General features: G+C 49.3%; 1 protein-coding gene across 5 annotated transcripts in view; it reads right to left on the reverse strand.

Annotated features, from left to right (window-relative positions):
• Positions 1-10208: 10208 nt before the first annotated feature.
• ATP6V1B1 (ATPase H+ transporting V1 subunit B1) overlaps positions 10209-27404 on the reverse strand; it is a 32939-nt gene continuing 15743 nt past the window's right edge. For 2 of the 5 annotated variants that reach the window (XM_037807330.1, XM_037807327.1), the window contains exons 2-15: positions 25152-25250; positions 24674-24729; positions 17894-17992; positions 17610-17703; positions 16968-17045; positions 15888-16027; positions 14795-14896; positions 14072-14169; positions 13008-13131; positions 12583-12733; positions 12279-12361; positions 11365-11469; positions 11051-11180; positions 10209-10946 (exon numbers count right to left, since the gene is read on the reverse strand). In XM_037807330.1, the coding sequence (XP_037663258.1) occupies positions 10771-10946; positions 11051-11180; positions 11365-11469; positions 12279-12361; positions 12583-12733; positions 13008-13131; positions 14072-14169; positions 14795-14896; positions 15888-16027; positions 16968-17045; positions 17610-17703; positions 17894-17992; positions 24674-24729; positions 25152-25250 (1535 nt within the window). In that variant the 3' untranslated portion in view covers positions 10209-10770. Of the gene's footprint in view, positions 10947-11050; positions 11181-11364; positions 11470-12278; positions 12362-12582; positions 12734-13007; positions 13132-14071; positions 14170-14794; positions 14897-15887; positions 16028-16967; positions 17046-17609; positions 17704-17893; positions 17993-24673; positions 24730-25151; positions 25256-27404 lie in introns of all 5 variants that reach the window. The other 3 variants (XM_037807332.1, XM_037807329.1, XM_037807328.1) reach the window with 3 other exon arrangements.

The raw sequence follows: 27404 nt of genomic DNA on the forward strand, positions 1-27404 counted from the left end.
GGGGCCGCGTGGGGCTGCGGGGCTCCGCTCCCGCCCGCAGAGGCCGTCGGAAGGTTCGAACTCGCTGCGGGCGGGGACCTACCAGGCCCGCCGGGACCCCCGGGCCCTCCTCCGTCGCTGGCCTCGGCCTCCCGAGCGTTGGTAACAGGCAGGGCCCCTCCCAGGGCCCCGAGGGTCTGGTCGCCCCTCGTTCGCGGCCCTGGCCCGCCTGCCGCTCCCCACCCGCCCCTTGGCTCCCGGGGGTCCCAGCCCCGGCAGCTTCTCCCGAGCCAGCAGCCCACCCCCAGCGCCCAGGCCCACTGCCTGGGAAACCCAGCGTCGAACACACAAATCTCGAACAAAAGGGACATTTTTCTTTCGTTTCTCATTATAAAAGTGCTGATTGTAGAAAGAGAAATGCCCAACAAGGAAATTAAAAATCACAATCCCACCACCCACAGAAATCAGTCTACAGCAATATATATACGTATTACATATGCACTTTTATAGCTCTTTTCATTTAGTGTTATGCAATGAGCTAGCGCCCGTTGTCATTCCGCACCATAACTTACATTATGACGCAAGCATAGCTTAGTCTTCATAATGGATGTGCTGTAATTTTACCGCTCCCCCCAACACACACACACACACACACACACACACACACACACACACACACACACAAAATAGCTGGTTTATTTTGTTTTCTTCTGATGGATTCCTGGAATTAGACTTAATGGGTGAAAGGAAATGAACACTTTTTAGCTGTTATGTGTTTCCAAACTGCCCTCCAGTAAGGTTTTTTTTTTTTTTAATTCAGTTTTATTGAGATATATTCACATACCATGCAGTCATACAAAGTGTACATTCAGTTGTTCACAGTACCATTATATAGTTGTGTGTTCATCCCCCGAATTAATTTTTGAACATTTTCGTTACCACACACACAAAAATGATAAGAATAAAACTCAAAGTGAAAAAGAACAATTAAAGTAAAAAAGAACACTGGGTGTTTTTTGTTTTTTTTTTTTTTTTGTTTGTTTTGTTTTGTTTTGGCCCCCATTTTTCTACTCATCCATCCATACACTGGACAAAGGGGAGTGTGGTCCATATGGCTTTCCCAATCCCATTGTCACCCCTCATAAGCTACATTTTTATACAATCGTCTTCAAGATTCATGGGTTCTGGGTTGTAGTTTGATAGTTTTAGGTATTTACTACTAGCTATTCCAATTCATTAGAACCTAAAAAGGGTTGTCTAAAGTGTGCGTAAGAGTGCCCACCAGAGTGACCTCTCGGCTCCTTTTGGAATCTCTCTGCCACTGAAGCTTATTTCATTTCCTTTCATATTCCCCTTTTGGTCAAGAAGATGTTCTCCATCCCACAATGCCGGGTCTACATTCCTCCCTGGGAGTCATATTCCACGTTGCCAGGGAGATTCACTCCCCTGGGTGTCTGATCCCATGTAGTGGGGAGGGCAGTGATTTCACCTTTCAAGTTGCCTTAGCTAGAGAGAGAGGGCCACATCTGAGCAACAAAGAGGCATTCGGGAGGAGGCTCTTAGGCACATCCCCTGGCAGTGAAGGAGTAAACTGCCCATCGCTGCCTGACCCAGAGCAAGTCCCCGGACTTCTGTGTCTTAGTTTCTGTATCTGGAAAATGGAGTGAGGGGATATAGGCAATGAGAACTGTGCTAGCAGGGTCAGCACAATGCAGAGATTTGCTATTAAAAGAGGAACTATTCAAACCATCAGTAGCATTGGCTATTATGATTTTAAGTAAGTGTTTGCTAATTTGGTAAGGGAAATGGTGTTCTGTTTTAATCTGGCTCTTTGATTAACAGCTAGGGTTAAACATTTATTTATTTATTTTGATTCAATTTTATTGAGATATATTCACATACCATGCAGTCATGCAAAGCATACAATCAATTGTTCACAATATAGGGTTAAACATTTAAAAATATATTTACTAATTGTCAGTGTTTTTCTCTTCTGCAAATTGTTTAATTCACATTCTTTGAAGGTCTTAATGTATTTCTTATTGATTTATAAAATGTATTAGCATCATAATCCTATATATATATGTTTTATTTGTTGTCAATATTTTCCTTAGTTTGCTTTTTAACTTTTTACAATATATAGTAGCCAAGCAATAGATGTTTGTTGAATTAATGTTGAAGCTTATTGAGCCATCCACATTCTCACCCCTTTTAGGAGGGATGACTCCAAGCTTATCTGAGGGACACTGAAGGTCAGCTCTGGGCATGCCTGTCCCCACCTCCCACTTCTCACCACCTTCTCCCCTCTGTGCACCAGCATCCCAGGTACTTCCCTGGGGGAAAGATAAGAAGGAAGGGAGAGGGTCTCCTCGTTAGTCTCCTAGGGCTGCTGTAACAAAGTACCACAAGCTGGGAGGCTTAAAACAACAGACATTTATTCTCTCACAGTTCTGGAGGCTAGAAGTTGGAAATCAAGGTGTTGGTAGGGCCATGGTCTCTCCAGTTTCTATGGGAGGCTCCTTCTTCACCTCTTCCAGCTTCTGGTGGCCCCAGACATTCCTGAGCTTGTGCCAGTGTCACTCCAATCTCAGCCTTGTCTTCACAGGGCCATCTTCCTTCTGTGACTGCCTCTTCTCCTCTTCTTATGAAGAAACCAGTCATATTGGATTAGGACCCACCGTCATCCAGTATGACCTCACCTTAATTTGATCACATCAGCAAAGACCCTATTTCCAAATAAGGTCACATTGACATTCACAGGTACTAGGGAGGGAGGCGTTACGACATCAGCCTGTTTTTGGGGTTGGACAGAATTCCACCCCTAACAGCCTCTTAAGACCACAGTGTCCTGCAGGGAGGGACAAAAGTGCAGATTCTCCACTCAGAAACATCTCTCCCCTGTTCCCTCTAATCCAGTGGTCAGGAATCAGCATCCCAACCAGGCACCTTAAAAGCCAGCACATCATACTGGCTAACTGTTCTAGCTGGGACCTTAGCAACTGGTTTCAAAATAATTTAAGAGAAGTGTGAGAATGAGGATGGACAGAGTTGAGGGTTTTGAGGTTTTCTGGGAGTGATGGGGGATTCTGCAGGCTACTGTTGCTTCTGGGGTATTAGGGTTCTAATAATGACAACAGGATCCTGTGTGTGTGTTGGAGTTGGAGGGGACATCTCAGGACCAACTTCAGGAGGTTCACCTCTGGGGTAGATTGAAATATGTACCCCAATTTAGACATTTGTGTAGGTGTGAACCCACGGTAAATGGGGTCTCTTGAAGATGGTGTTTTAGTTGAGGTGTGGCCCAACTGAATGGGGGTGGGCCTTACTCTGTATTATTGGAGTCCTTTATAAGTAGAAGAAATGCAGGCATAGAGAAAACCACGGGGAGGAGCCAGTAGCTGGAAATCAATGCAACCTGGAAGAGAAAGGAGAGGACATTGCCATGTAACAAGACAGGGATGCAACCCCCAAATTGCTGGCAGCTAGCACTAGAACATTACAGACTTTGGGAAGAAAGCAACACCTTCCTGATGCCTCAGTTTTGGACTCCACCTGGCCTCAAAACCATGAGCCAATAAATTCCTGTTGTTTAAACTAACCCATTTTGTGGTATTTGTCAGAGCCTGGCAAAAAAAAAAAAAACACTCTCTATGGTGTCTTGGAGCTATGTACCCCAGAAAAAAAACATATTCTTAAACTTAAGAACCTGTGGGTGTGGACCCATTGTGAATAAGATCTCAAGATGTTACCAAATGAACCAGGTTGGGTTTTTTTTTTTTTATTATTAAATTCAGTTTTATTGAAATACATTCACACACCATACAATCATCCATGGTATACAATCCACCGTCCACAGTATGATAACATAGTTATGCGTTCATCACCACAATCTATCTCTGAACATTTTCCTTACATCAGAAAGAACCAGAACAAGAATAAAAAATAAAAGTGAAAAAAGAACACCCAAATCATCCCCCCATTCCACCCCATTTGTCCTTTAGTTTTTATCCCCATGTTTCTACTCATCCATACACTAGATAAAGGGGGTATGATCCACAAGGTCTTCACAATCACACTGTCACCCCTTGTAATCTGCATTATTATATAATTGTCTTCAGGAGTCCAGACTGCTGGGTTGGAGTTTGGTAGTTTCAGGTATTTACTTCTAGCTATTCCAATACATTAAAACCTAAGACATGTTATCTATATAGTGCATAAGAATGTCCACCAGAGTGACCTCTCAACTCCATTTGAAATCTCGCAGCCACTGAAACTATTTTGTCTCATTTTGCATCCCCCTTTTGGTCAAGAAGATACTCTCAGTCCCACGATGCCGGGTCCACATTCATCCCCGGGAGTCATACTCTGCATTGCCAGGGAGATTTACACCCCTGGGAGTCGGGTCCCACGTAGGGGGGAGGGCAGTGAGTTCACCTGTCGAGATGGCTCAGTTAGAGAGAGAGAGGGCCACATCTGAGCAACAAAGAGGTACTCAGGGGGAGACTCTTAGGCACCATTACATACAAGTTTAGACTCTCCTTTGTGGTAATGAGCGTCATAAGGGCAAGTCCCATGCTTGAGGGCTCAGCACATCAAACCACCAGTCCCAATGTTTGTGACAACATCAACACCAGTCCAGGTGAGGATATCCAACACATCCGCACCTTCCCCCAGATCCTTGGGGCTGGGGAGTGGGAGGCTGTAAATATATATATATATATATTTTTTTCAATTTGTATTTATAATTTTATTTTTTAAAAATGGAAATTCACAATTTGTATAAATTTCAAGGACCAAAAAATCCAGATCCATACCTGCTAAAATCTATGGTGTACCACAATACTCAGGGATTTTGATTATTTAATTTTGTATGCTTTATTTCAACTTTTTTTTTATTAAATTCAGTTTTATTGAAATACATTCACACACCATACAATCATCCATGATATACAATCCACTGTCCACAGTATGATAACATAGTTATGCGTTCATCACCACAATCTATCTCTGAACATTTTCCTTACATCAGAAAGAACCAGAACAAGAATAAAAAATAAAAGTGAAAAAAGAACACCCAAATCATCCCCCCATCCCACCCCATTGTCCTTTAGTTTTTATCCCCATTCCTCCACTCATCCATACACTAGATAAAGGGGGTGTGATCCACAAGGTCTTCACAATCACACTGTCACCCCTTGTAATCTACATTATTATATAATTGTCTTCAGGAGTCCAGACGGCTGGGTTGGAGTTTGGTAGTTTCAGGTATTTACTTCTAGCTATTCCAATACATTAAAGCCTAAGAGGTGTTATCTATATAGTGCTTAAGAATGTCCACCAGAGTGACCTCTCGACTCCATTTGGAATCTCTCAGCCACTGAAACTATTTCGTCTCATTTTGCATCCCCCTTTTGGTCAAGAAGATACTCTCAGTCCCACGATGCCGGGTCCACATTCATCCCCGGGAGTCATACTCTGCATTGCCAGGGAGATTTACACCCCTGGGAGTCGGGTCCCACGTAGGGGGGAGGGCAGCGAGTTCACCTGTCGATATGGCTCAGTTAGAGAGAGAGAGGGCCACATCTGAGCAACAAAGAGGTACTCAGGGGGAGACTCTTAGGCACCATTACATACAAGTTTAGACTCTCCTTTGTGGTAATGAGCTTCATAAGGGCGAGTCCCATGCTCAAGGGCTCAGCACATCAAACCGCCAGTCCCAATGTTTGTGACAACATCAACAGCAGTCCAGATGAGGATGTCCAACACATCCGCACCTTCCCCAGATCCTTGGGGCTGGGGAGGGGGAGGCTGTAAATATATTTTTTATTATCTGCCCAAATTACTCTAGGATGTGTCACTATTTCACTCCAGCCTACACCAACCCACTGCATCTCACCTCCTATTCAAAGCTCCACGCAACTGTGGTGTTTGAACAAATCAACTGCAGAGCTGTACCGTTTAGAAAATTTAGATCCTGTACCAAACAGATATCTATTCCCTTGGTCTCATATGAAAGTTGAAATTTTAAAACAGAATCAGTTTCAACCTTTATCCTTTGGCCTGGCTTGCCCTGGTCTTAACCAGGCCTGCTTCATTCATATCACTAATTGAAGTCTGGGCTCTTTTTCAGCTTTTTTTTTTTTTTTTTTTTGACAGTGGCTGTATGCACTAATACTGACATTCATATCTGCCAAGCTCTAGCTCTGAGTTTCAGGTGTCTCAGAGATATGCATTGTTCCAGAGACCGATCAGGTTATATGCTAGGGGATCAGCATCTCAAAGTTTAGAGATAGGCCTTACAATTCAGGGATAGAGTTAACTGCTGTAAGAGCTTACAATCTAGGGACTATTACAATTATTGTGTCCATGTTAGGCTATGTTCTAAGATTCAATTCTGAGTTTACACATTGTAGTTAGTCCATATTGGTGAGGCATCATCCCTCTCACCATGTTTTCTCCAACACTTTTACTCCTATATATATATTTTCCTACAATTTTATAGAGTTATATTCACATACCATACATTTATCCACAGTGTACAATCAGTTGTTCATGGTATCATCATCAAGTTGTACATTTATCACCACAATCAGCACTTGAACATACTGATTACTACAAGAAAAATTGTTTTTTTTTTAGCAATAAGAAAAAAACAATAAAAAGAAAAATAACATGTCATACAATACAATATACTAGTAAGGACAGCAAATAACACCGCTACCAAGAATCCAATATTCCTCCCCTATATCCCCCTCTCATATACATTTAGCATTGGCATATTGCCTTTGTTACATTTAATGGAGGTATATTACAATGTTACTGTTGACCATAGACTCCAGTTTGCTTTGATTATGTTTTTTCCTGAATACCATCCCCTTTTCAAATTTCTACATGGTTGACATTCATTTGCTTTCCCACATGCAAAAACATTTTTATATTTGTATATTTAGTAACAGTCATTGGCCACTCCAGTTTTTGTCACGTTATACAGTCCCAGTCTTTATCATCTATCTTTACCTCTGGTGTCATACATTCTCTTATCCCACCTCTTTCAGCTTTACTCACAGACATCTTTGTTCAGTGTACTTACAACACCGTGCTACCATCACACAGTATTATGCTATCTATTTCTGGATCTATGCAATCAATCCTAAACATTCTATAGTCCTTCAGCATCAAATGGCTGATCTCTGCCCTCTTTCTATCTCCTGGTCACCTGTGTTGTCAGCTTTTAACTCCCAAAGTTTGTTCATTAATGTCTGTTCATATTAGTGAGACCATACAGAATCTGTCCTTTTGTTTCTGGCTAACTTCACTCAACATTATGTCCTCAAGGTTCATCCACATTATTACATGATCCATGTCTTTGTTCTGTCTTACAGCTGCATAATATTCCATCATGTGTATATACCACAGTTTGTTTATCCACTCGTCCTTTGATGGACATTTGGGCTGTTTCCATCTCTTGGCAATTGTGAATAATGCTGCAGTAAACATCGGTTTACAAATGTCTGTTTGTGTCTTAAGTTTCAGTTCCTCTGAGTATATACCTAGCAATGGACTAGCTGGGTCATATGGCACAGGTTGGGTTTTAATCTAGGTGACTGGAGTCCTTTATATAAGCAGAGTGAAAAACAGACGGAGAAAAAAAAGCCAGAGGTAGCAGCCAGAAGCTGAAAGTCTGTGAACCTGGAAGAGAAGGCAGAAGCCAGCAGAGGCTGCCATATGCATTGTTTTTAGAGCCTAACAGTGCTCTGAGTGTTAAAACAACTGAAGGCATGTAGCTAAGCTGTAGGTCACCTAGTTTACCAGAGACAGCTAAGAAGAGCCCACCTAGGGTCAGAACAAACTTCAATGACTGGCTTCATTGCAGCTTAGTGATCAAAAAGCTTAATGGGATCAGACCCTGGAGCAATTTATGCCCCAGGGCTTTGTTGAAAACAATAGAGCAATAAACCGGCAGTTAGTTGAGCCTTAAAGCTGGATGTGTCAGGAGCTGAGGCAGACAGTTTAACAGAGAGCTCAAGGAAGGAGACAGTGAAAGAGAGTCCTGCTAAAACCATCACCTTCCCACAGTGACCCGCCCATGCACAAGGCTACAGGCTCTGAGAGCCATATCAGAGGCTTCTTATTAGGGGGAAATGGACTTCACCAAAATAGTCTGGGCAAGTCACTAAACAAATAAACAACAAAAACAAGCCAATCTAGGCTTCCAAGAAGCTCAATAAACTCCAAGAGGGATAAATGCAAAGAGATCCACACCCAGATTTATTATAGTAAAAATGTTGAAAGACAAAGTTTTGAAAGCAGCAAGAGAAAAATGACATCATATACAAGAGAACCCCAATAAGATTAACAGATGACTTAGAACCAATGGAGGTCAGAAGTCAATGGGATGGATGTAAATCTTCATGACCTTGGATTAGGCAAATGTGTCTTGTATATGATCAAAAGAAACAAAAGAAAACAAAAACTTGACATCAAAATTTAAAACTTTTGTGCTTCAGAAGACACTATCAAGAAAGAGAAAAGACAACCCACAGAATGGGAGAAAATATTTGCAAATCATTGATAAAGAATATGTGTCTGGAATATATAAAGAATTCATAACTCAACAATAAAAAAGACACCCCAATTAAAAAATGGGCAAGGATCGAATAGACATTTCTCAAAGAAGATATACAAATGTCCAATAAGCACATGAAGAGATGCTCAACATCAATAGTCATTAGGGAAATGCACATCAAAACCACAGTACACACTAGGATGGCTAAAAAAAGACAGATAATAACAAGTATTGTCTAGGATGTGGGGAAATTGAAACCCTCATACATTTCTGGTAGGAATGTAAAATGGTTGGAAAACAGCTGCATTGCAAAACAGTTTGGCAGCTCCTCCAAAGGCTAAATATAGAGTTACCACATGACCCAGTAATTCCACTGCTAGGTATATGCCCAAGAAAAATGAAAACATATGTCCCCACAAAAACTTGCATACAAGTATTCATAGCAGCATTATTCATAACAGCCACAAAGTGGAAACAACCCAAATGTCCATCAATGGATGAATTGTGAAGAAAAAGGTGGTATATCCAGACAGTGGAATATTATTTCATAATAAAAATAAATGAAGTACTGTGATTTCACATAGCCACCTACTTGACTAGGACAGTCATCAGACCTCCCCAGGGGAGGAAAAAATGTATTGTTAACAAAGCATTGAAACTCCCCTCACCTGATCACTGTTGATAACAATCTCCACATCCTTGTGTCACGAGACCCTGCCAAAACTCTGTTCACGCCCTTCTTGGCCTAACCCTTATAAATCACCCACTGGCCTCCCCTGCTTTGGCAGAGCCCTAACTTCTTTCCTGGCCCACCATGGCCATAGAACCATAATTTCTATAAGTAAGTCCTATTAAACTCATGTCTAACTCCATGCCTGGTGTGTTCTTGGTCCTAGGACTAAGCTGGATTGTGACATACTGATACATGCTACAACTTGGATGAACCTTGAAAACTTCAACAAGTGAAAGAAGACAGACACAATAGATCACATATTGTATGATTCTATTTATATGAAATGCCCAGAACAGGCAAATCTATAGACAGAAAGTAGATCAGCGGTTGCCAAGGGTTAGGGAGTTTGGGGGTGATGGCTAGGGTGCAGGATTTCTTTTTTAGTAAAATGAAAGTGTTTTAAAATTGGTTGTGGTGATGATTGCACAACTCTGTGGATACACTAAAAACTATTGGATTATACAATTTAAATGGGTGAATTTTATGTTATGTGAATAATATCTCAATAAAACTGTTTTTTAAAACAACAACAAACACACAGACCTATGGACTCCCAGCGTTTTCTTCAAGATTATGAATTGGGGAATTATTTGGGGGATGGGAATTAGATTCTCAGGGCCTCCCTTGGAGCTAGCTCTTGATCTAAGAATTCTGACCCCGTTCCATAACACATTGATTCAGAAATGAAACTGGGCCCCTTGCTGAAGTTCGTTCTTCGCTAAATTTCCTCACTCTTGGAAAGCATTCATGACTTCACTGAAGATGGGCAGGGCAGACAGAGAGGATGACGTTACAGAAGAGCAGGCAGCTTTCAAAGAAACATCAGACATCCTGGTTTTTAGGCTGCTCTTCACTAATTTTATAACTGAGGGCCTTGCCTTAGCCTTCTGCAAACACCCCCCCCACCCCTACCCCACTCCCAAGTCCCTGACTCCTCTCCCTCCTCTCTGCAGCAAACAGCATCCCTCAGGCAGAGCTTTTGTGGCCTTGGTTGTCCTTCTGTACCCCGAACTCCTGTTCCACCCAAGAAATTTATCAAGATATTTCTTAACAAAGATAATTATCTTCCTACGAGGAATTCTGTCAGCTAAGACGCTAATTTTTTTTTTAAACGGAGAGAATCATTTAATGACCCTCATATACCCATCACCCAGCTTCACCAGTTATCACTGTTTTTCCAACCCGTTTTCATCTAAGATAATAAATTTTTCACCTCAGTTACTTATGGGGGGTGGGGTGGGACTTTAAAATGGAAACACAGGTGCTCCTGTCAGAGCAGGACATAGAATTCAGCCTTTAACACCCTTCTGTTCTCTCCCAGCGGCGGGGCCCACGGAGAGGGATGGAGTGTGGGAGCCTCCATCGCCGCGGGGCGCTGAGGGCGGGCGGAAGCGGTTGGCTGCGGCGGGTGGAGACCGCGGGGAGGGGGGGGGGCAGGGTCGCAAACGGCGGGCTTGGCCCGGAGGGGCGGGGCTAGCGCGCCGGGGCGGGGCTAGAGCGCCGTGTCAGGCGCCGTGTCGGGCTCGGCGTCCTGCGGCGCCCCCTCGCGGGGGTAGAACTCGTCGACCACGCTCTGCGGGATGCGCTTCAGCATCTCTTTGGGGAAGATGCGCAGCAGCTGCCAGCCCAGGTCTAGCGACTCGAACACCGAGCGGTTCTCATAGGGACCTAGGGACACAGCAGGGGTGTTCGGAATGCGTGTGTGTGTGTTGGGAGGGGCGCGGGGGTGGGGAACGGGGGGGTGCCTGGGCGCCCCAATGTGCCGCACGCACCCTGGTTGATGAAGTTCTTCTCGAACTTCTGCAGGAATTCCAGGTAGAGCAGGTCCTCGGCAGTGAGCGCCTCCTCGCCGACCACCGCCTTCATGGCCTGCACGTCCTTCCCGATGGCGTAGCAGGCGTACTGCGCGAGGGGCAGAGGAGAGCGGCGTCACCGCGGGCTGAGCGCGGGAGCCTGACCGTGCTGGGGGGCCCTTTTTTGCGGAGGGGAGTTTTGCTAGGAGAAAGGCTCGTGGTCCAGACGGCGCTCAAACTTCTAGTTTCTGCAACTGGATGACCCGCCAACCCCTGGGCCCCCTCCTCCTCACCAGCTGGTTGGAGACATCGCCGTGGTCCTTTCTGGTCATGCCGTCGCCAATGGCGGACTTCATCAGCCGGGACAGGGAAGGGAGCACGTTGATAGGGGGGTAGATCTGGGAAGCAGAGGAAGGGAGTGGCACCCAGCGGGGCCCAAACTTTCCTTTTCTTCCCGCTCCTTCTTGCCTCCCCCCTCCCTCCCACCCGCTACTCTTCATAGGAGGCTCATCTCCTTTCTTCCATTGAGGGCTTGTGCAGGCAAGTATCTACCTGCCTACAGAGAATGGGGGAGGTGACATGACACTATAATAAAACGCTCATTACCTCAACATTTTTTATTATTTGTACAAAATCATTTAGAAGCTTAATATTTAATAGCTTCATAGAAAGAACCTACCAAACAAAGAAAGCAAAGTCATAGGGGGCGCCCTTCATCTACAGATAGGTCAGACACGTTTTCTAACTTTGGCTCTGTATTCCTAGTCTTCTTGGGTCCCTTACCCATTGTTTTCTGCTCACCAAAACAAATGACTTGTAATAGGAGAGAAATGGCCTTTATCGAGTGTCTACTCTGTGCCAGGTGGTGCTTTCTGCCTGTCAGCTTGTTTTGTCCTTGCTACACATCTGTGTGGTAGGTATTATTATTCCCATTTTATAGAAGGGGAAACTTAGGGTCAGAGAGGTTAAGTTATTTTCTCAAGTTCACACAGCCCCATAGGGATTGTAGTCAGGATTGACTCTAGGGAAGCCTGCTTTCTTTATGTGAGCTACACGGTCGTCCCAGGTGGTTATTTCCTGTTTGGAGTTGTCTTGAGGGGTCCCTCCTAATTCATGGGTACACACAGCACAGGGGGTAGAGGGACACCTGTTAGTCAGTGTCTGTGGGGGAGTGGTGAGAGCAGGAAATGGGTAGGGAGGGCAGTACCTGTCTGTTATGAAGCTGTCTGTCCACATAGATCTGTCCTTCTGTGATGAAGCCCGTCAGGTCAGGGATGGGATGGGTGATATCTGCAAGAAAAACGAGCTGCCCTCAGTGGGGATGGGAACCAGGTCTCCATCTACTCAGGGCCATCTGGGCTCCATTCCCTTCGTGGCAGTGACAGGGGTGGTAGCAAAGTAAGGGGCAGTGTCTCACTAAGAGAGGAACAGAAGAAGCATATGCCCTTGAAGTCTCCGCATGGCACAGGGAGGGCAGGGGCTGTGGAGGGAAGCGGGCAGTGAGGGCTCACCGTCGTTGGGCATGGTGAGGATGGGGATCTGCGTGATGGAGCCGCCCCGGCCCTCCACGCGGCCCGCTCGCTCGTAGATGGTAGCCAGATCTGTGTACATGTATCCAGGGAAACCTCGTCGCCCAGGCACCTCCTCCCTGGCAGCGGAGACCTGGGATACCCACGGGCATTGGGGGAAGATGGGGGACAGAGGTCAATACAAAGGAGGGTGGGTGGGAGGTCCCCCGACTCTGAGAAATGGGGTGAAGGTCAGGAGAGGAGTGGCCAGGCTGCCCCCAAGCTCTGAGCTCACGAGAGTGGGGCTGGCTGCGTGGGTGAGTTCCCCTCCACTCGGGAGCCAGGAAGTGAGTTTGTAGGGTGACCCCCTGGGGTGTAGGGCTTAGGGAGGCAGGGATGAAGCTGACACCGCTCTCCCATGGCCTCACCTCCCGCAAGGCCTCTGCGTAGGAGCTCATGTCAGTCAGTATGACCAGCACGTGCTTCTCACACTGGTAGGCGAGGAATTCGGCGGTGGTCAGCGCCAGGCGTGGGGTGATGATCCGCTCGATCCTGGAGGGGCAGCCCGGTGCCGAGGGGAAGGTAAATTGGGACACTGGTGTTGTGCATGTCTGCTAAGACAAGTCCGGGTCCTAGCCCCCAGGTCAAGGCCATGGTTGTGGGGAGCAGGGCACTCTTCAGCCTGCCATGCTGGTCAAGGAGGGAAAGGGGATGGAGGCTGGGGGCAGGAGGAGGGTTGGGTGGGGGTAGCTTGGGAATGACTGAGCTCCTGCTCCAGCTCGCCTTACCAGGGGGCTCCCACACCCGGGTCAGCTGGAGCAGCTCTCCTGTGTCCTCTGGAGCTCAGTCCCTTGTCACTTGCTGCTACTCGTGGGCTCAGTCAGAACAGCCATACGCTCAGTGCCCTGGCAGCCCCTGGCCACTCTCAGTACCCCTGAGAGCTGCCCCTGCTCCTGGCATGCTCAGTCTCCCTGTCCCAGTGGATCTGGGCCTGCAGCTCTTCCCCTTAGTAATATTATCGTGGCCTCCAGAATCCTGCTACTTAAGTCTTTGGAATTCCCTCAAGACCCGGGATGGTTTACCAGATTTGTTTTTTTATCCACTTGACCTCCAAATTGAAAGTCATATTGTCTAAACTTTTAAAGTGGCAATTTTTCTAAACAAATGGTTGAAGGACACAGTTTCCTTAGTAGTGACTTTGTGGAAGTGACAGAAGGACAAGGAGCCTGCCTCGGGTCGGGGGCTGGAAGCAGAGGAGAGAGCAAGGGGCTGGGGTGGCAGGCAGGGCTGTGGTCTGCCCTGTCTGTCTCTCTGTGGGTTATCTCTTCCCTTTCCCTGGCCTTGGTGACCCCATCTGCAGTCCGAGGAGTTGATCTCCCAAATCTGGTCCATGCTGGGAGTTCCAAGGCACCCCTTAGCCCTAGGACTCTAGGTCTTGTGGGGAGTAGGGGCCTGCCCACCTGAGGCATAGGGGCATTAGGGGAAAGCTCACGTGGGGTCGTTGGCCAAGTTCAGGAAGAGGCAGACGTTCCCCATGGCTCCGTTCTGCTCAAAGTCGGACTTGAAGAACCGGGCCGTCTCCATGTTCACCTGGACACACAGCGGGGAGGGCTTGAGGGGGCCCTGAGGGTGGGAGCCCTGCCTCCACCCATCTCTTCTTGCTTGGTAAAGCTAGTGGACTGATGGCCACTGGGGGTGAGGGCACCATGGTCACTGGGGTGACCTTGGAGCTTGAGAGCGGAGGGGCTGGGTTGGCTGCCCCAGTCCCCGGAGGATCAGAGTGCCTTGGGTTGAGCTCTGCTGAGGGCCATCCCTACCCCACCTTTGCCAGCTGATTCCCCGCCAATCTCCCTGTCCTCCCCGTGGGCCCTCTGAGAAGCCACTTCCCAAAGCTGTCTTGTCTCCTCAAATTCCCTGAATCTGCCCTTCTCCAGGCCACCCTGACGCATGTCATAGCGCCATAGCAGCTATGACCTTTGAGTTGCTCTGAGGGACACATTGTCCCCTCTGGTCACTGAGCCCAATCCCACCCCCTGGATGATGCTCTGGCCTCTCAGTCCTGAGAGCCTGCCTCTCCTGCCAGCTGGGGCACTCACGGCTTCTCAGAGAGAAGGGTCGTACTTCCTCCATCAGATCAGGCTGTGCCAGGGCCAAGGGAGACAGGGCTGCCTGCCTACTGCTTCTAGAACTTGCCAGTTGGCCCAGCTCCCCTTACCCCCATAGCTGCAAAGACAATGGCAAAGTTGTCATCATGGTAATCCAGCACGGCTTTGGACTTCTTCACCAGCCCAGCCTGGCGGCAGATCTGGGCAGCTATCTGGGGCAGAGCAGAGTGGGAGGGAGGACGTCAGAACACAACCAGCACCCTCTGCCTTGAGCACCCAGTGTGCTGAGCCATTTCCAGTCCTTCCTCCTGCCAAGGCCTTTGGTGGGAGGAATCCAAGCCCAGAGAGGTGAGGGGCTGTCCAGGGTCTCACAGCCTTTCTCAGGGAGGGGCCTCCAGGTTTGTGGCTGCTAAAAGGCCCAGGGCCCTGTCATGAGGAGCAGGACAGAGTAACAGTTCCAAAGCACAACTGCCTCCACATGGGTTTGGGGCAACTTGGCTCAGGGCAGTCAGGTCCCTAAGAGCCCCCTGTGCCTCCCCGAGCCCACTGAGGGTTTGTCTGGGCACTGACTCACCACAGACCTGCCCCATGGGGGGACACCATGTCCATATCCAGCATTGGGGCCAGGGGGAGCCGGGAACATTCCTATGCCCTCTAACCACAAAGAGCACTTTGAGGGTGAGCTGGAGCACATCCAGGAGCGGTCAGGGTGAGGGGTAGTCAGGGGAAGGGCACCTGGAAACCAGCTGGTCCCAGCAGCTGCTCCAAGAAGAACCAGGAGCTCTTCACTCTTGGGGGTGGGGGTGGGGGAGGGAGGCTTTGGTGGCCATGGGCTGCCACGAGAGTTTGAGTAAGGACCATTTCAAGGACCAGTGGTTAGAGGCCGTCAGCTCAGTTAAGCTGGATTTGCAACATGGGGAGCTACCCATGGGCTCTGTCATGACCCCATGAGTGCCCATTCATGGAGGACAGAGGCCTCGTGGGCTGCCTTGGGACAGCTGCCTGGACGTTGAGGAGCTCTTGCACAGCCCTAAGCCCCTGAGCTGGTGGAGGACAACAGCCAAGTCTGGGTGCTGCTGACCCCGGCTCGCCCACCCTGGCCTGCTTGGCACAGGAGGCCTCCCTGCTGGCCTCCAGCCCCCAGCCCAGCCCCCCGCTCTGCCCCTGCTCCTTGGTCAGCCCCATGGGCCCTGCAGACCTCACCTCATTGTGGGGGAGCCCGGCTGCGGAGAAGATGGGGATCTTCTGCCCGCGGGCAATGCTGTTCATGACATCGATGGGGGAGATCCCCGTCTGAATCATCTCCTCGGGGTAGATGCGGTCATAGGGGTTGATGGGCTGGCCTGGGGCAGGGGCGGCAGGAGGCTCAAATCCCCGTACCCCCTCCCGAGCCTGCCCCAGACTCCAGAGCAGTGCGTTTCACAGAACTCCCTGGGACGGTGGGGGTGTCCTCTCCCTGCACCAGCCCTAGCCACGCACAGCTATCAAGCACCAGGCATGTGGTAAGGGTGAATGAAGAACTGAGATTTTAACTTTATTTCATTGTAATTCGTTTAAATGTAAGGAGCTGCAGGTGACCAGTGGGTACCTTGGACAGCGCCGCCCCAGAGGAGGGCAGGCAGGCAGGGAACTCAGGCTGGGAGGCCGCCTTGGGCCAAGGCAGTGTCCTCCTGGCCACCTACCGGTGCTTGTATGGGGCCTGAAGGATGGGAGGGTGATTCGGAGACCTCCTGCCTGAGGGGATGTGTGTTCTGTGCTCTGCTGCCTTGGGCCCAACACAGGACTCCCTGGGACCCTGTTGCCTCCCACTGCATCCAACATCATGGGGCTGGAGGAGTTGGGAAGCCCCCCACGGCTTGAATGGGTGAGAGCCTGGGAGGGGCTTCATCTGCTTCTGCAAACCACCAGTCCCCAGCTCTCTGGATTGGGAACAGTGAGCTGGAACACAGGAGAGAGATGGTCTTGGGGCACGCCAGGAACCCTGCATGAGGATGATGCATTTTTACAGGATCTGGACATGAAGTTCTAACGGCAATATTTCAGGCTCTGGAGCAGGTGGCGGTGGCAGATTTGGGGACAGAGAGGCCCTATCACATCAGACCTGATCTGCTTATTATTAGTCTGACCAGTCCTGGGGGTGAGCCTTGGGCGGTTCATTGTCCTGGTCTGTGACTGGGCAAACTTACGGGGTGAAAGGCTGCGCTGACGTAGGTGATGAATGGAGGTGAGGAAGGTGGCTGGGAGCTGGGTCCCGAGAGCCAGCCAGAGCCTCCGGTCACTCACCATTGATATCCAGAAAGTCCTCTGCCATCACCACTGGCCCCTTGTCTATGGGTTTGCCGGAGCCATTGAAAATGCGACCTGGGGGTGGAGGACGTTTGGGCTGGCCCTGTGGTACTCGCTGCTGCTACCCTCCACAGCTCTGCCAGCTCCCCATCCCCACATACCCTTTTCTCGGTCTTGCCCTATGTCCCCCCTCTGCCCTCTGTTACAACCCCAGAAAACAGGCTACAGTGACTGTCCCCTTGGAGCGGGCCCTTCCTCCTCTCCCGAAAGTCTTTGATAGACAAGGGCCTGACTCTAATGGGGAGATTCCAGGGCTGGAAAGAGGGGATGCTCAGGTATGGCAGGTCTTAGAGAGAATTAGGGGACATGCAGGGCTTAGCAGTCCCTTTCAGCCGGACCCCAAATACGTGCCTCTCCTCTATTGAATTGCTTTTCTCATTTATTAAACACCTGCTGTATGTCAGGCCCTGAGCTGAGGTTGGGGGATCACAGAAAGAAGAAGACACAACACCTGACCTCAGGACACATGTACAGGTAAACAGGTAATGACAGTGCAGTGAGCCACAGGCTTGGCCAGGAAAACTGCATTGGGGAGGTGGAGGAGGGGGGCCCTGCCCTGTCCCCACTCCCATTCCTCACCCAGCATGTCCTCTGACACTGGAGTCCGTAGGATGTCCCCAGTGAATTCACAGGTGGTCTTTTGGGCATCGATTCCAGAGGTCCCTTCAAACACCTATGGGGCCAAGAGGTTAGTAAACCTAAGGGGCTTGCTCTAAGGTGGTCTCCCATTCTATGCACCCTGTGTGCCCAGTTCTGGGCAAGTGCTCAGGAAAATAAGACTTTCAGGAGCTTATAAGTCAGTGTGGGAAATCTGGGGTTCATTCATTCACACAGCTGGCTCCCATCTCATTGTCACCACTTACCTGAACAATTGCTTTGGTCCCAGCCACCTCAAGCACTTGCCCACTCCTCTGAGCCCCGTTGGGGAGGGTGAAGTTGACAATCTCAGCATACTGGGCAAACTGGCAGGAGGGAGAATAGCCCAGACAGATGGTGAGACCAAGAGAAGTTTGTGTGTCCTCTCCCATCCTCCCTTGATTCCGTCTCAAGCTGCCATCTCCCCTCTTGTGAGCAGACACTGTTGGAAATGAACTCAGGGGACTGGGAAATGGGAAGTTTGACTTCTGTTTGGGAGGCAGTATATGGGGGGGGTGGTGAGGAGCACGGACTTGGAAGTTGGAAGCCCAGGGTTGCTATCGCAGCTCTGCCACTTAACTCGCTGTGTGACCTTGTGGAAGTTACCTATTGTCTCTGAGCCTTGGTTTTCTCATCTTTAAAATGGGGATAATAATACCTACTTTAGAGGGTTGGGCTGTGGGGAGGAAATGAGGCAATATATTTGAAGCCATTAGTGTGGTGCCTGGCACTTTGTAAAAGCTCAGTAAAATGTAGTAGCCGTTACGGCTGTTTAGGTCTCATGGGAGGCCCTGGGAGAAAGAGGCATTCTGTTCCCATGGACCAGTCACAAACACACTGGCTAAGTGCTGGGGCCCCGGGAGAAAGGCCGTCTGCTGCCAGGTCTCCCCAGGTACGGTGGCAGTCCTTTTCTAGCCATGGGGCTGAGGTCGACTCATGTGTAGTCCTCCCAGGGCTCAGGAATAAAAAGAACCAGGCTAGGATCCAGAATAAAGAACTCTTACAAGTCAACATTAAAAAGAATTTGAGCAAAGGATTTGAATAGACATTTCTCCAAAGAAGATATACAAATGGCCAATAACACATGCAAAGATGCTCAACATCATTATTCATTAAGGAAATAAAAATCAAAACAATGAGATACCATTTTACACCCACCAGGATGGCCATTAAGAAAAAAGGAAAATTATAAGTGCTAGTGAGGATGCAGAGAAATTGGGACACTCTTACACTACTGGTGGGAATGTAAAATGGTGCAGCCACTTTGGGAAACATCTGGCAGTTCTTCAAAATGTTAAATACAGAGTTACCATATGATCCAGAAATTCCACTCCTGGGTATATGTACCCAAGAGAAATGAAAACATATATCCATACAAAAACTTATATATGAATGTTTATAGCAGTATTATTCATGGTAGCCCAAAGTGGAAACAACCCCCAAATCCATAAACTGATGAATGGATCAATTTAATTTAAATGTGGTATATTCAAACAATGGACTAATATTCAGGCATAAAAAGGAATGAAGTATTGATACATGGTGCAACCTGGATGAACCTTCAACACGTTTGAACATTATGCTAAGTGAAAGAAACCAGACACAAAAGGCCACGTGTCATACGATTGTCCAGAATAGGCAAATTTCTAGAAATAGAAAATAGACTAGTGCCAGGGGCTGGGGTGGAGTGGGGGGACCATAGAGAGACTCCTAATAAGTACAAGTTTTCTTTTTGAGGTGATAAAAATGTTCTGGAATTAGATAGTAGTGATGGTTGCAAAACTGTGAGCAAACTAAAAACCACTAAACTATACACTTTAGAAGGGTAAATTTTATGTTATATGAATTATAGCTCAATTTAAAAAAAGGAATCTGGCTTCCTGCCCCCACCCCGCCCCTGCCCACAGGCAGCAGGTGGGCAGAAGGCTCCGCCCCAAGGGGATACCCAAGCGCCACTGTCTGCGCATGCTCCGGTTTTCCAGGCTTTCCTTACGTCTGGAGAAGACTAAGAGCCCAGAGGGAGGCTGGGCTGGGAGAAGAGACCTTCCGTTTTGACACAGAGCTTTAGTTCCCATCAGCATCAACAGAGCTAAGTCCTGTGTCTGCTCTTTCTCCCGGGAGGAGGTGCTGGGGAGAACGCAAATCACAGAAGCCTTGCCCTGCTTCCCAGTTGTTGAGTTACTTCAGGCAGTAAGCCATAATCTTCATCCCATAAACTAAACAGTAAAAAAGATGACACTCCCACCCAAAGTTCCTAATACTCTGGGAAATTAAGTACTCCCCCAAATGCTCCCGGGACCATAGAAGAAATAAAAACTGAAATGAACTCATTGAACACATATGCTGTACCATGTTCTCTGGCCGTAATGACAGTAAGTTAGAAATCAGTAGCAAAAAGATAGTTACAAAAGCCTCATACATTTGGAAATTTTTAACGTTCTAAATATAGAAGAAATTGTAATCAGAATTAGAAAACATTAGTACTAAGTAATGAAAAACTATATAGCAATATTTATGAGATGTGTTTGATGTGTTTAAAGCTTTCAATACTTAGAAAAGAAAAAGAGATTGAAGAAGTATAAAAATATGCAACTTGAGAAATTAGAAAAGAGAACAGCATCAAAAAGAAAGTAGAAGAAATAATAAAAGGGCATACATTATTAAAACAGAGAGGATCACCAAAGCCAAAATTGGTTCTTTGAAAAGTCTAATAGACACATCTGTCAGTGCTTACTAAGAAAAGAGAGAAGGCATGAATAAATAATAGTTGGAATTAAAAAACCATAACTATATATACTGAAGATATTAAAAAGATAATAAAAGGAATTATGAACAACTTTATGCAACGTATTTGAGAACTTGGATAAAATGAATAAAGTCCTGGAAGAATACAACTCAAACCAAAGCCAATTAAAAATGAAATAGAAAACCAGAAAAGCCTTGTAATCCCTAAGGTATTGAATAAGTCATTTAAAATCTTTCCACAAAGAAAATACAAGTCTCAGATGTTTTAACAGTGATTTCTAACAAACAAGGAACAAATACTTCGAAACTTACTTAAGTTCTTCAAAAGGTAGGGAAAAAGGGGGTGGCCTTTAATTCATTTTATGAGGCAAGCATAATCCTGAATCTAAAGTTAGATAATAATGGGAAAATTACTGTCAATCTCACTCATGAACGTAGACGCAAAAATCCTCAACAAAACTTGAGGAATCTGTATCACTGCCGACACCCAGCTGGCTTTATGTTCTCAACCACAAGAGGGAGCCCAAGAGCAAGGACAAAGATGCTTGGGAAACAAGTTTTAGTCCTGGCTCCTTTGCTCCTTCCACTCTATGTGGGCTGTGTGTCTCTATCTGAAACAGCTGCGGGCCTCATTTGTTCACTGTGGAAGTGACGGTGGGATGCTAACATCAGGAGGACAATCGCTGGACAGAGCACAGGCCAGCGTGGCCCCAAAAGAAATCAGGCAACGGGCTCAATAAAAACAAGGCAGCAGGGAGATGAAAAAGTGATCATTTTTGACTGGGTTGATGTGGGTGAAGGATAGGAGGAAAAGGGAGTGGAGAGCAGGTGGTGCACTGTATGTTCCTGAAATATACAATCAGAGAAAATGACATTTAAAAGGCAGAGAGATCATAGACATGAGAAAGAACTGTCAGGATCTCACTCTTGGGTATGAGAAAGCAAGGGAGGGTGTAGAGCCTTTGTGAGTGTGTTGACTGGATGTTTGGGATGGGTGTCAGAGCCAGTTAGAGCAGTGGGTGCAGGGGGAGAATTCCAGTGTGTAACAATGAGCCTGTATTCACATGGAACCCCATTTCCCAGGCACACACGGAGCAAGCATGGTTCTATCTACTCTCACCAGCAGGAACTAAGAGGACTGCAGGAGTGGGGATAGTTCAGTGGAATCCATTCCCTCTGCTGGAGATTCAACTGAGTTCTCAACCAGCAAGCGATTAGGCGCAGGGGAGCTGCTGTCCGCACACGGAGGATGGGGGAGTTCTTAGTGAGCCTGGTCTCCAGGACCCAGGTCAGCCCTGCCCCTCTCCATCAATTTGAGGGTGACTTCTGGATTTGAAGCTCTTCCTGATTCTTCCTGTCCTCAGGCAAAACCTCTCTAGACCCACTTGCCTGGCTTTTAGGCTATGCTTGTGGGCCAGGAAACACAGCCCCCACCCCTTTCCTGGTCAGTGGACTTCCTCTGGACCCATGTTCCTCAGAACCAAAAACCAAGCCCCCATGAAAGGGGTCTGACCCTAAATGCACTTGGGGTAGTGCTGTCCTTTGTGAGATCAGGGCTGGGGGGTGCAGATGTTTAACAATACAGAGGAATCAGTTTTACAGTCTACAAATTGGAGGGTTAGCCTTTTCTGGGGCACAGATCCTGGAAGATCAGAAGAAACCATGGCGAGTCCCCCCAGAAAAATGCACAGGCATATGCATATGTAACTTCAAGGATTTGCATACAATTCAAGGACCTTATCCCCTGGGCTGAAAACCTCTATTAACCACCCCCCCCCAATATTTTTCCATTTGAAAAGGATGAGAGCAGAAAGAGTAATTGCCTGTGTGATTCAAGGTGGCCAGAAGGTGGTGTTGTGATACAGAAATGTGGCATTTTGCCCAAGCAAAGAGTTTGGAAAGGGATTGTGGGACAGTGGAGAGAGATGCAAAGGTGCCTTCTCCATCTCCTGGACTTCTGAGACTTATCAACTTCTGTCATCAAGCTCAGAGTTCTCCAGATGCCTCCACCATCCAATAATGCTTTGCAAGAGCTACAGGTACATTCAATAATCATAAAACCATAGGTCTGGTTTCCTGGTCTAGCCCCATTTCACAGTTGAGAAAAGAGAGGCCTGTATAGGTGCTGGTGTGCCCAACAGAGCAGGGGTGGCCAAGCTGGGACAAGTCCCCTCTGCTGATGCCCAGCCCACGCTCTTACCACACCTCACTTACAGTCAGGCACACAGACCGACGGGGTGGGACTGTTTAATCAGTACTAGCATTTCTGCATTCCAGGCAGGACAATTGAGAGCTGCTCTCAAGGAGGAGTTACAATAATACATTTATCCAACTTTATCCTCACAACTACCCTACTGCCATTTGGGAGATGATGGAAAAGCTCTGGGAATGAATAAGGTGATGAGAACCGAACATTGTGAATGTGATTAATCCCACAGACTTGTGTACTGCAACATGGCTAAAGTGGGAAATTTTATGTTGTAAATCTGCTACCATAATAAAATGGAAAAAAAAACAGATAAAGAAACTGGGATTTACTCTCCTAGTTCAGTGGTTCTCAAACTTCAGTGAGCATCAGATCTCTCAGAGGGTTTCTGAAGATGGATCTCTGGGCCCTGCCCCTAGAGTGTGTTTCCATCAGTCTGGGGCGGAGCCCAGAATTCAAATTTCTTATAAAGTTCCTAGACGGTGCTGCCGCTGCTGATCCGGCCCGACTGACTTGCCCAGGACACAAGGTGGTGAGAAGGAAGGGTGGGGGGAGCTGGGTGTGACCCGACGGGTCTGAGTCCAGGGCATGCACGTGGGAGTGCTGAGCCACTCGGCCTCCCAGAGTGTCCCAGACATTAGTGGGTCACACAGTAACGGGAACTGGGAACCCATTTTCCGACAGTGACTGAGTCTGATTTCTTTAATCGAGTTGGCTCGAGTTTTAACAAGCCCATATCTAGCCATGCTAACATTTTCTTAATTCATCTCATTCATTCATTCACCCTTCCTTTGAACCCCCATGTACCAAGCGTCTCTTATGGGCTGGATGTTCAGGAAAAGGGCTATGTGCTTGGGGCTCTGGGAGCGAAGGGTTAATAATGCTCCAGCCATGCCCAGCAGGAGAGCAGAGTTGGGGGTGGGGGGTGGGAGCCTGTGGCCAGGTGGAGACCAGAGGCCTGTGAGGCTGCACACAGTGCCAGGGGCTTCCAGAGGGCTTCCAGGAGGTGACCTCTCAGAGGGAGGGGATGGGAAAGGCTAGGCCAGGAGGCAGGAGAACAGTATGGTTGAAGGCTCTGTGACACTCAACTGCAGCTCCACGCAGACAGGATGGATTCCTAAATGGCAGTGGGAGTCCTGAGACGAAAGCTGTGCAGGGAGCCTCACAGAAGGGCCTCAAGAGGGGAAGGGGTCAGGTGTGCGTGGCTGCAGGGAAGAGAGGATGCGGGCTCCGAGGCCATTGCCATGATGAGGCCTCAGGGAGCGAGGGGACTGACGGCTGACGGGCCCAAGAGGAGAGGGGTCCACGTCAAGGATGGCCCCAGGCTTCCAGTGTGCCCACTTGGGGTGGGGGCGGGAGGCCAGGGGTTTGGAATGGGTTGGAGGGAGGACAGCCGGATGACCCTGGACCTTAGCAGAGCTCTTTATGCCGGAGGATCCCCAACTCCACGCTCCTACAGTTCCCCAGAGAATACAGAGCAGCCCCGTGTGCCGCTCCCTTCCCGGATGCCCAGAGCGGCAGGTCTGCACGGGCCACTTCACCTCCCACCCGTGCTGCTGCTCTGGACTGCGGTGTCACGATGGCCTTTGAAAGCCATTGGGCAAAACCTAGAGAAATGGCGGCTGGCACTGATCAGCCACCTCCCCTTCCCCTTCCTCCTTCTTTACAGATGACCCTGTGAGGACCGTGGGTGGGAGATTCAGCCTCACGAGGAAGTTGGGCACAACAACCTCTGCTGGTGAAGAAACGGGGGTACAATAGGCCCAGGATCCCCCAGCCCGTGAGTGGAAGAAGCAAGGCCCAGAGGGGACCTCGGGAGGACTCTTAGGGCCCCCTGCACAGGTGGAGAAGGGAAACAGGCTGGCGGGGGAGATGGCTGGGGACAGAAGGTGGGGGTGGGTGAGGGGGGCTTAGAAAGAACAGGGTGGACTCCAGGGGGCTCCTTAGGGGAAGGGGGAGGGGATATGGTCTTGGCAGTTTAGAAGACATCCTGCAGAGGGGAAGGGGAGCCCTGGGATTTGGTCTTGGTGCCCAGGGGGAGGCAGAAGGGTCTTACCTTGACTTGGTCCAGCACCACCAGTGGCCCGTTGACGCTGCACACGGTCCTGTAGGCTGCAGAAGGGGCAGGGGGTGAGGTCTTTGCAAGGTCCCATCTCACACCCAGCACACAGATCAGACACACACACACACACACACACACACACACACACACACACACACACACACACACACACACACACACACAGAGGCATTTGGCCTCTCTCTGTCTCCATCTCCGTCTCAGTCCCCCACCTCCCCAGCTGGAGCTGTCAGGGTCATTAGCTGTGACAGGGCCAGCCACCATTGCTGTAAGGGTCATGACCCTGCCCGCAGCCCCCCACAGGCCCCCCGCTGCCCTGGACACCTGCAGGAGGCTGGAGAGGGCCAGAGTGGGGGTGGGGGGCAGAGGCCTCCTGGGAGCAAACCCCCCAGCGGCTCAGAAGCGTTTTTCCTCCCTAATGCTGATTCCCCTCTGGCCTCAACCCCCACCTTACCCTCTGAGTCACAGCTTTTGGAAAAGCTTCTGGTCCCCAGCTGTGGCCGTGAACTGCCTTCTCCTTGGCTATCACCAGGACGGAATCTCTCCATTCCCCCTACGCTGATTGAACACGGGGAGAGGAGGTCTCTGTTACCACTCCTGGACTCAAGGCCCTGCCAGGGAGCCTCCCGGTCCCCAGACTCACTGGGAGGGGAAGGGCGCAAAAGGGAAGGAGGAAGAGACAGAAGGTCCTAGCAGCTAGAGAAAACACAAGCGTTTACATTACAGTGGAGGGATTAGGTTAGATGTCAAGAAAAACTTCCTAACCCTGGTTTTTGGGGCTCTGATGGAAGAAGCCTTGGGCTGGCAGGCAGGAAGTCTACTTGGTCTGCTAGGGGCTCACTGGGGGACCCCAGGATACCACAGCCCTTTCCTCTCAACTCAACCACTGGCAGTCACAGTAGAAGGTAAATGACTCCCCAAGCCCAGGCCACACCACGGCCATCTCATCACACCAGCCTTATTTGTAAGCTGCCTGCTCAAGCTTCCAGAAGGCTTGGAGCCTGGCACTACAGGGCCTTCATAAATAGTTGCTGGGTGATAAGTAGCTCCATAGCCTTCACTTCAGACAATGTGCACAATCCACTTACATGGCTCCTTCTGTTTCAGGATAGGGCTATTTGCACCCTTCAAGGCCCTGTACTTGACTGACTGCTGCCGCCCACCAGTTCCTCTCCCCTCAGACTAGCGATCTGCAACCCCCCATCAGACTAGACTACATCTCTTCCTAGAGGCCATTTGGTTTGGACCCAGCCAGGGTGGTGACCAAGCAACCAAGGAAGCCAGGCCTTTTGTTTGTACCCATCCCCAACCCCAATCGGGTCCACTGCACGAAGTGGCAAACTGAGGCTGGGAAGGTTGGTTGATTTCTCCCAGGGCACACCACAAGTTAGGACAGCACCCTGGGGCACTCAGGGATTGTAGCCACCATCCCAGCTCCTTCATCTTGGACCAGAAGACCCCTGAGGGACACTCCCTCAATGGGTCCTCTTGAGACTTTGCAGACACTCCCTCCAGCTGCTTCTGCCCACCCCCTCCCCATTGTCCTAGCTGACATTTTAGGGGAACTGCAGGCCTGGTGGGGCCTCCTCCTCCCACCGCCTTCCCTGTCAAAGGCTCAGCGGGAGCTCGGGAGCAGCCCACTAATTAGGGCCGGCCCAGCCACACCTGCAGTGTCCGGGGGAGAGGGCTGGGACAGGCACCCATGTGTGAGGCCGGGGAGGGCAAGCCCGGGGCACAGGTCCGCCACCTCCTTCCTGATCCCCGCTGGAGGGATTAGGGAAGGCAGCCCAGGGGCTGAAAGCAGAGGGTTCTTAGAATCAGCCCAAGACCCTGCCCACTGGAGCTTTCAGTGTGACCTCCCCTGGCTTTCATTTGAGGAAACCGAGGACAGCGGGGGCTGGGAGCAAAGCCAGTGGTTTGGCCCTCGAGCAGCCCAGCTCTTGCTCCTGCTGCTTTGCTAAAGCTGTGCTGCCCCAGCCTTGCATCTTCTGCCCCACGTGTCCATGCCATCTCCTCCCCAACCAGGAGCCAAAACCCCTGGAGAAACAAGTCTAGCTGCATGGGAGGCAAACGGATTCCTTCTTTCCCAGGGTAGATATTGCCTGCATTCGCCTCCTGCCCCTCAACCTGACTCTACCCTGTCCCTTCCTTCCTGGCTGAGTCCCTTCCTTAGCCACTGCAGTGAAATCGCCTTTAAGGCCCGAGATTTATTTAATCTGCCTCCTTCAAGAAGCCTTCTCAGGTTGCCCTGAACCTATTCCCACCTATGGCTGAGTGTGCCCTGAGGCCTGGAGCCCACTGCCCCATCCTCTCACCCTCCAGCCCCCCAGCTCTCCTCCCAGGCTCCCTACACAAAGCTCTGCTACCTGGGGGTGCTTAGAGTCACAGAGTAGGAGGCCAGACTGGGGAAGGAGGGCAGAAAGGGACACGAGTCTAACCTCCAGGGTACAGAGGGGTCTTCAGATCCTCCCTGGTGCCTGCCTGTGCCCCAAGAAGAAAGCCCCTCAATCGCCCCCTTGGAAGGAGGGCAGTGGGAGAAAGCTGCAGGTGTACAGGCACATGGAGGAATCTGGAGCCTGCCCCTTGGGGTGAGAGGTGTCGGGGCTGGGCTCAGTCCTGCCCTGGGGTGTACCCCACGAGGTCACATGGCGTGCAGCCTTTGTCACTGCAATCACAACTTTAACACAGGCAGTGTTGGTGGCCATGT

This window comes from Choloepus didactylus, chromosome 17 (assembly GCF_015220235.1).
Source record: "Choloepus didactylus isolate mChoDid1 chromosome 17, mChoDid1.pri, whole genome shotgun sequence".
NCBI classification, from domain to species: Eukaryota; Metazoa; Chordata; class Mammalia; order Pilosa; family Megalonychidae; genus Choloepus; species Choloepus didactylus.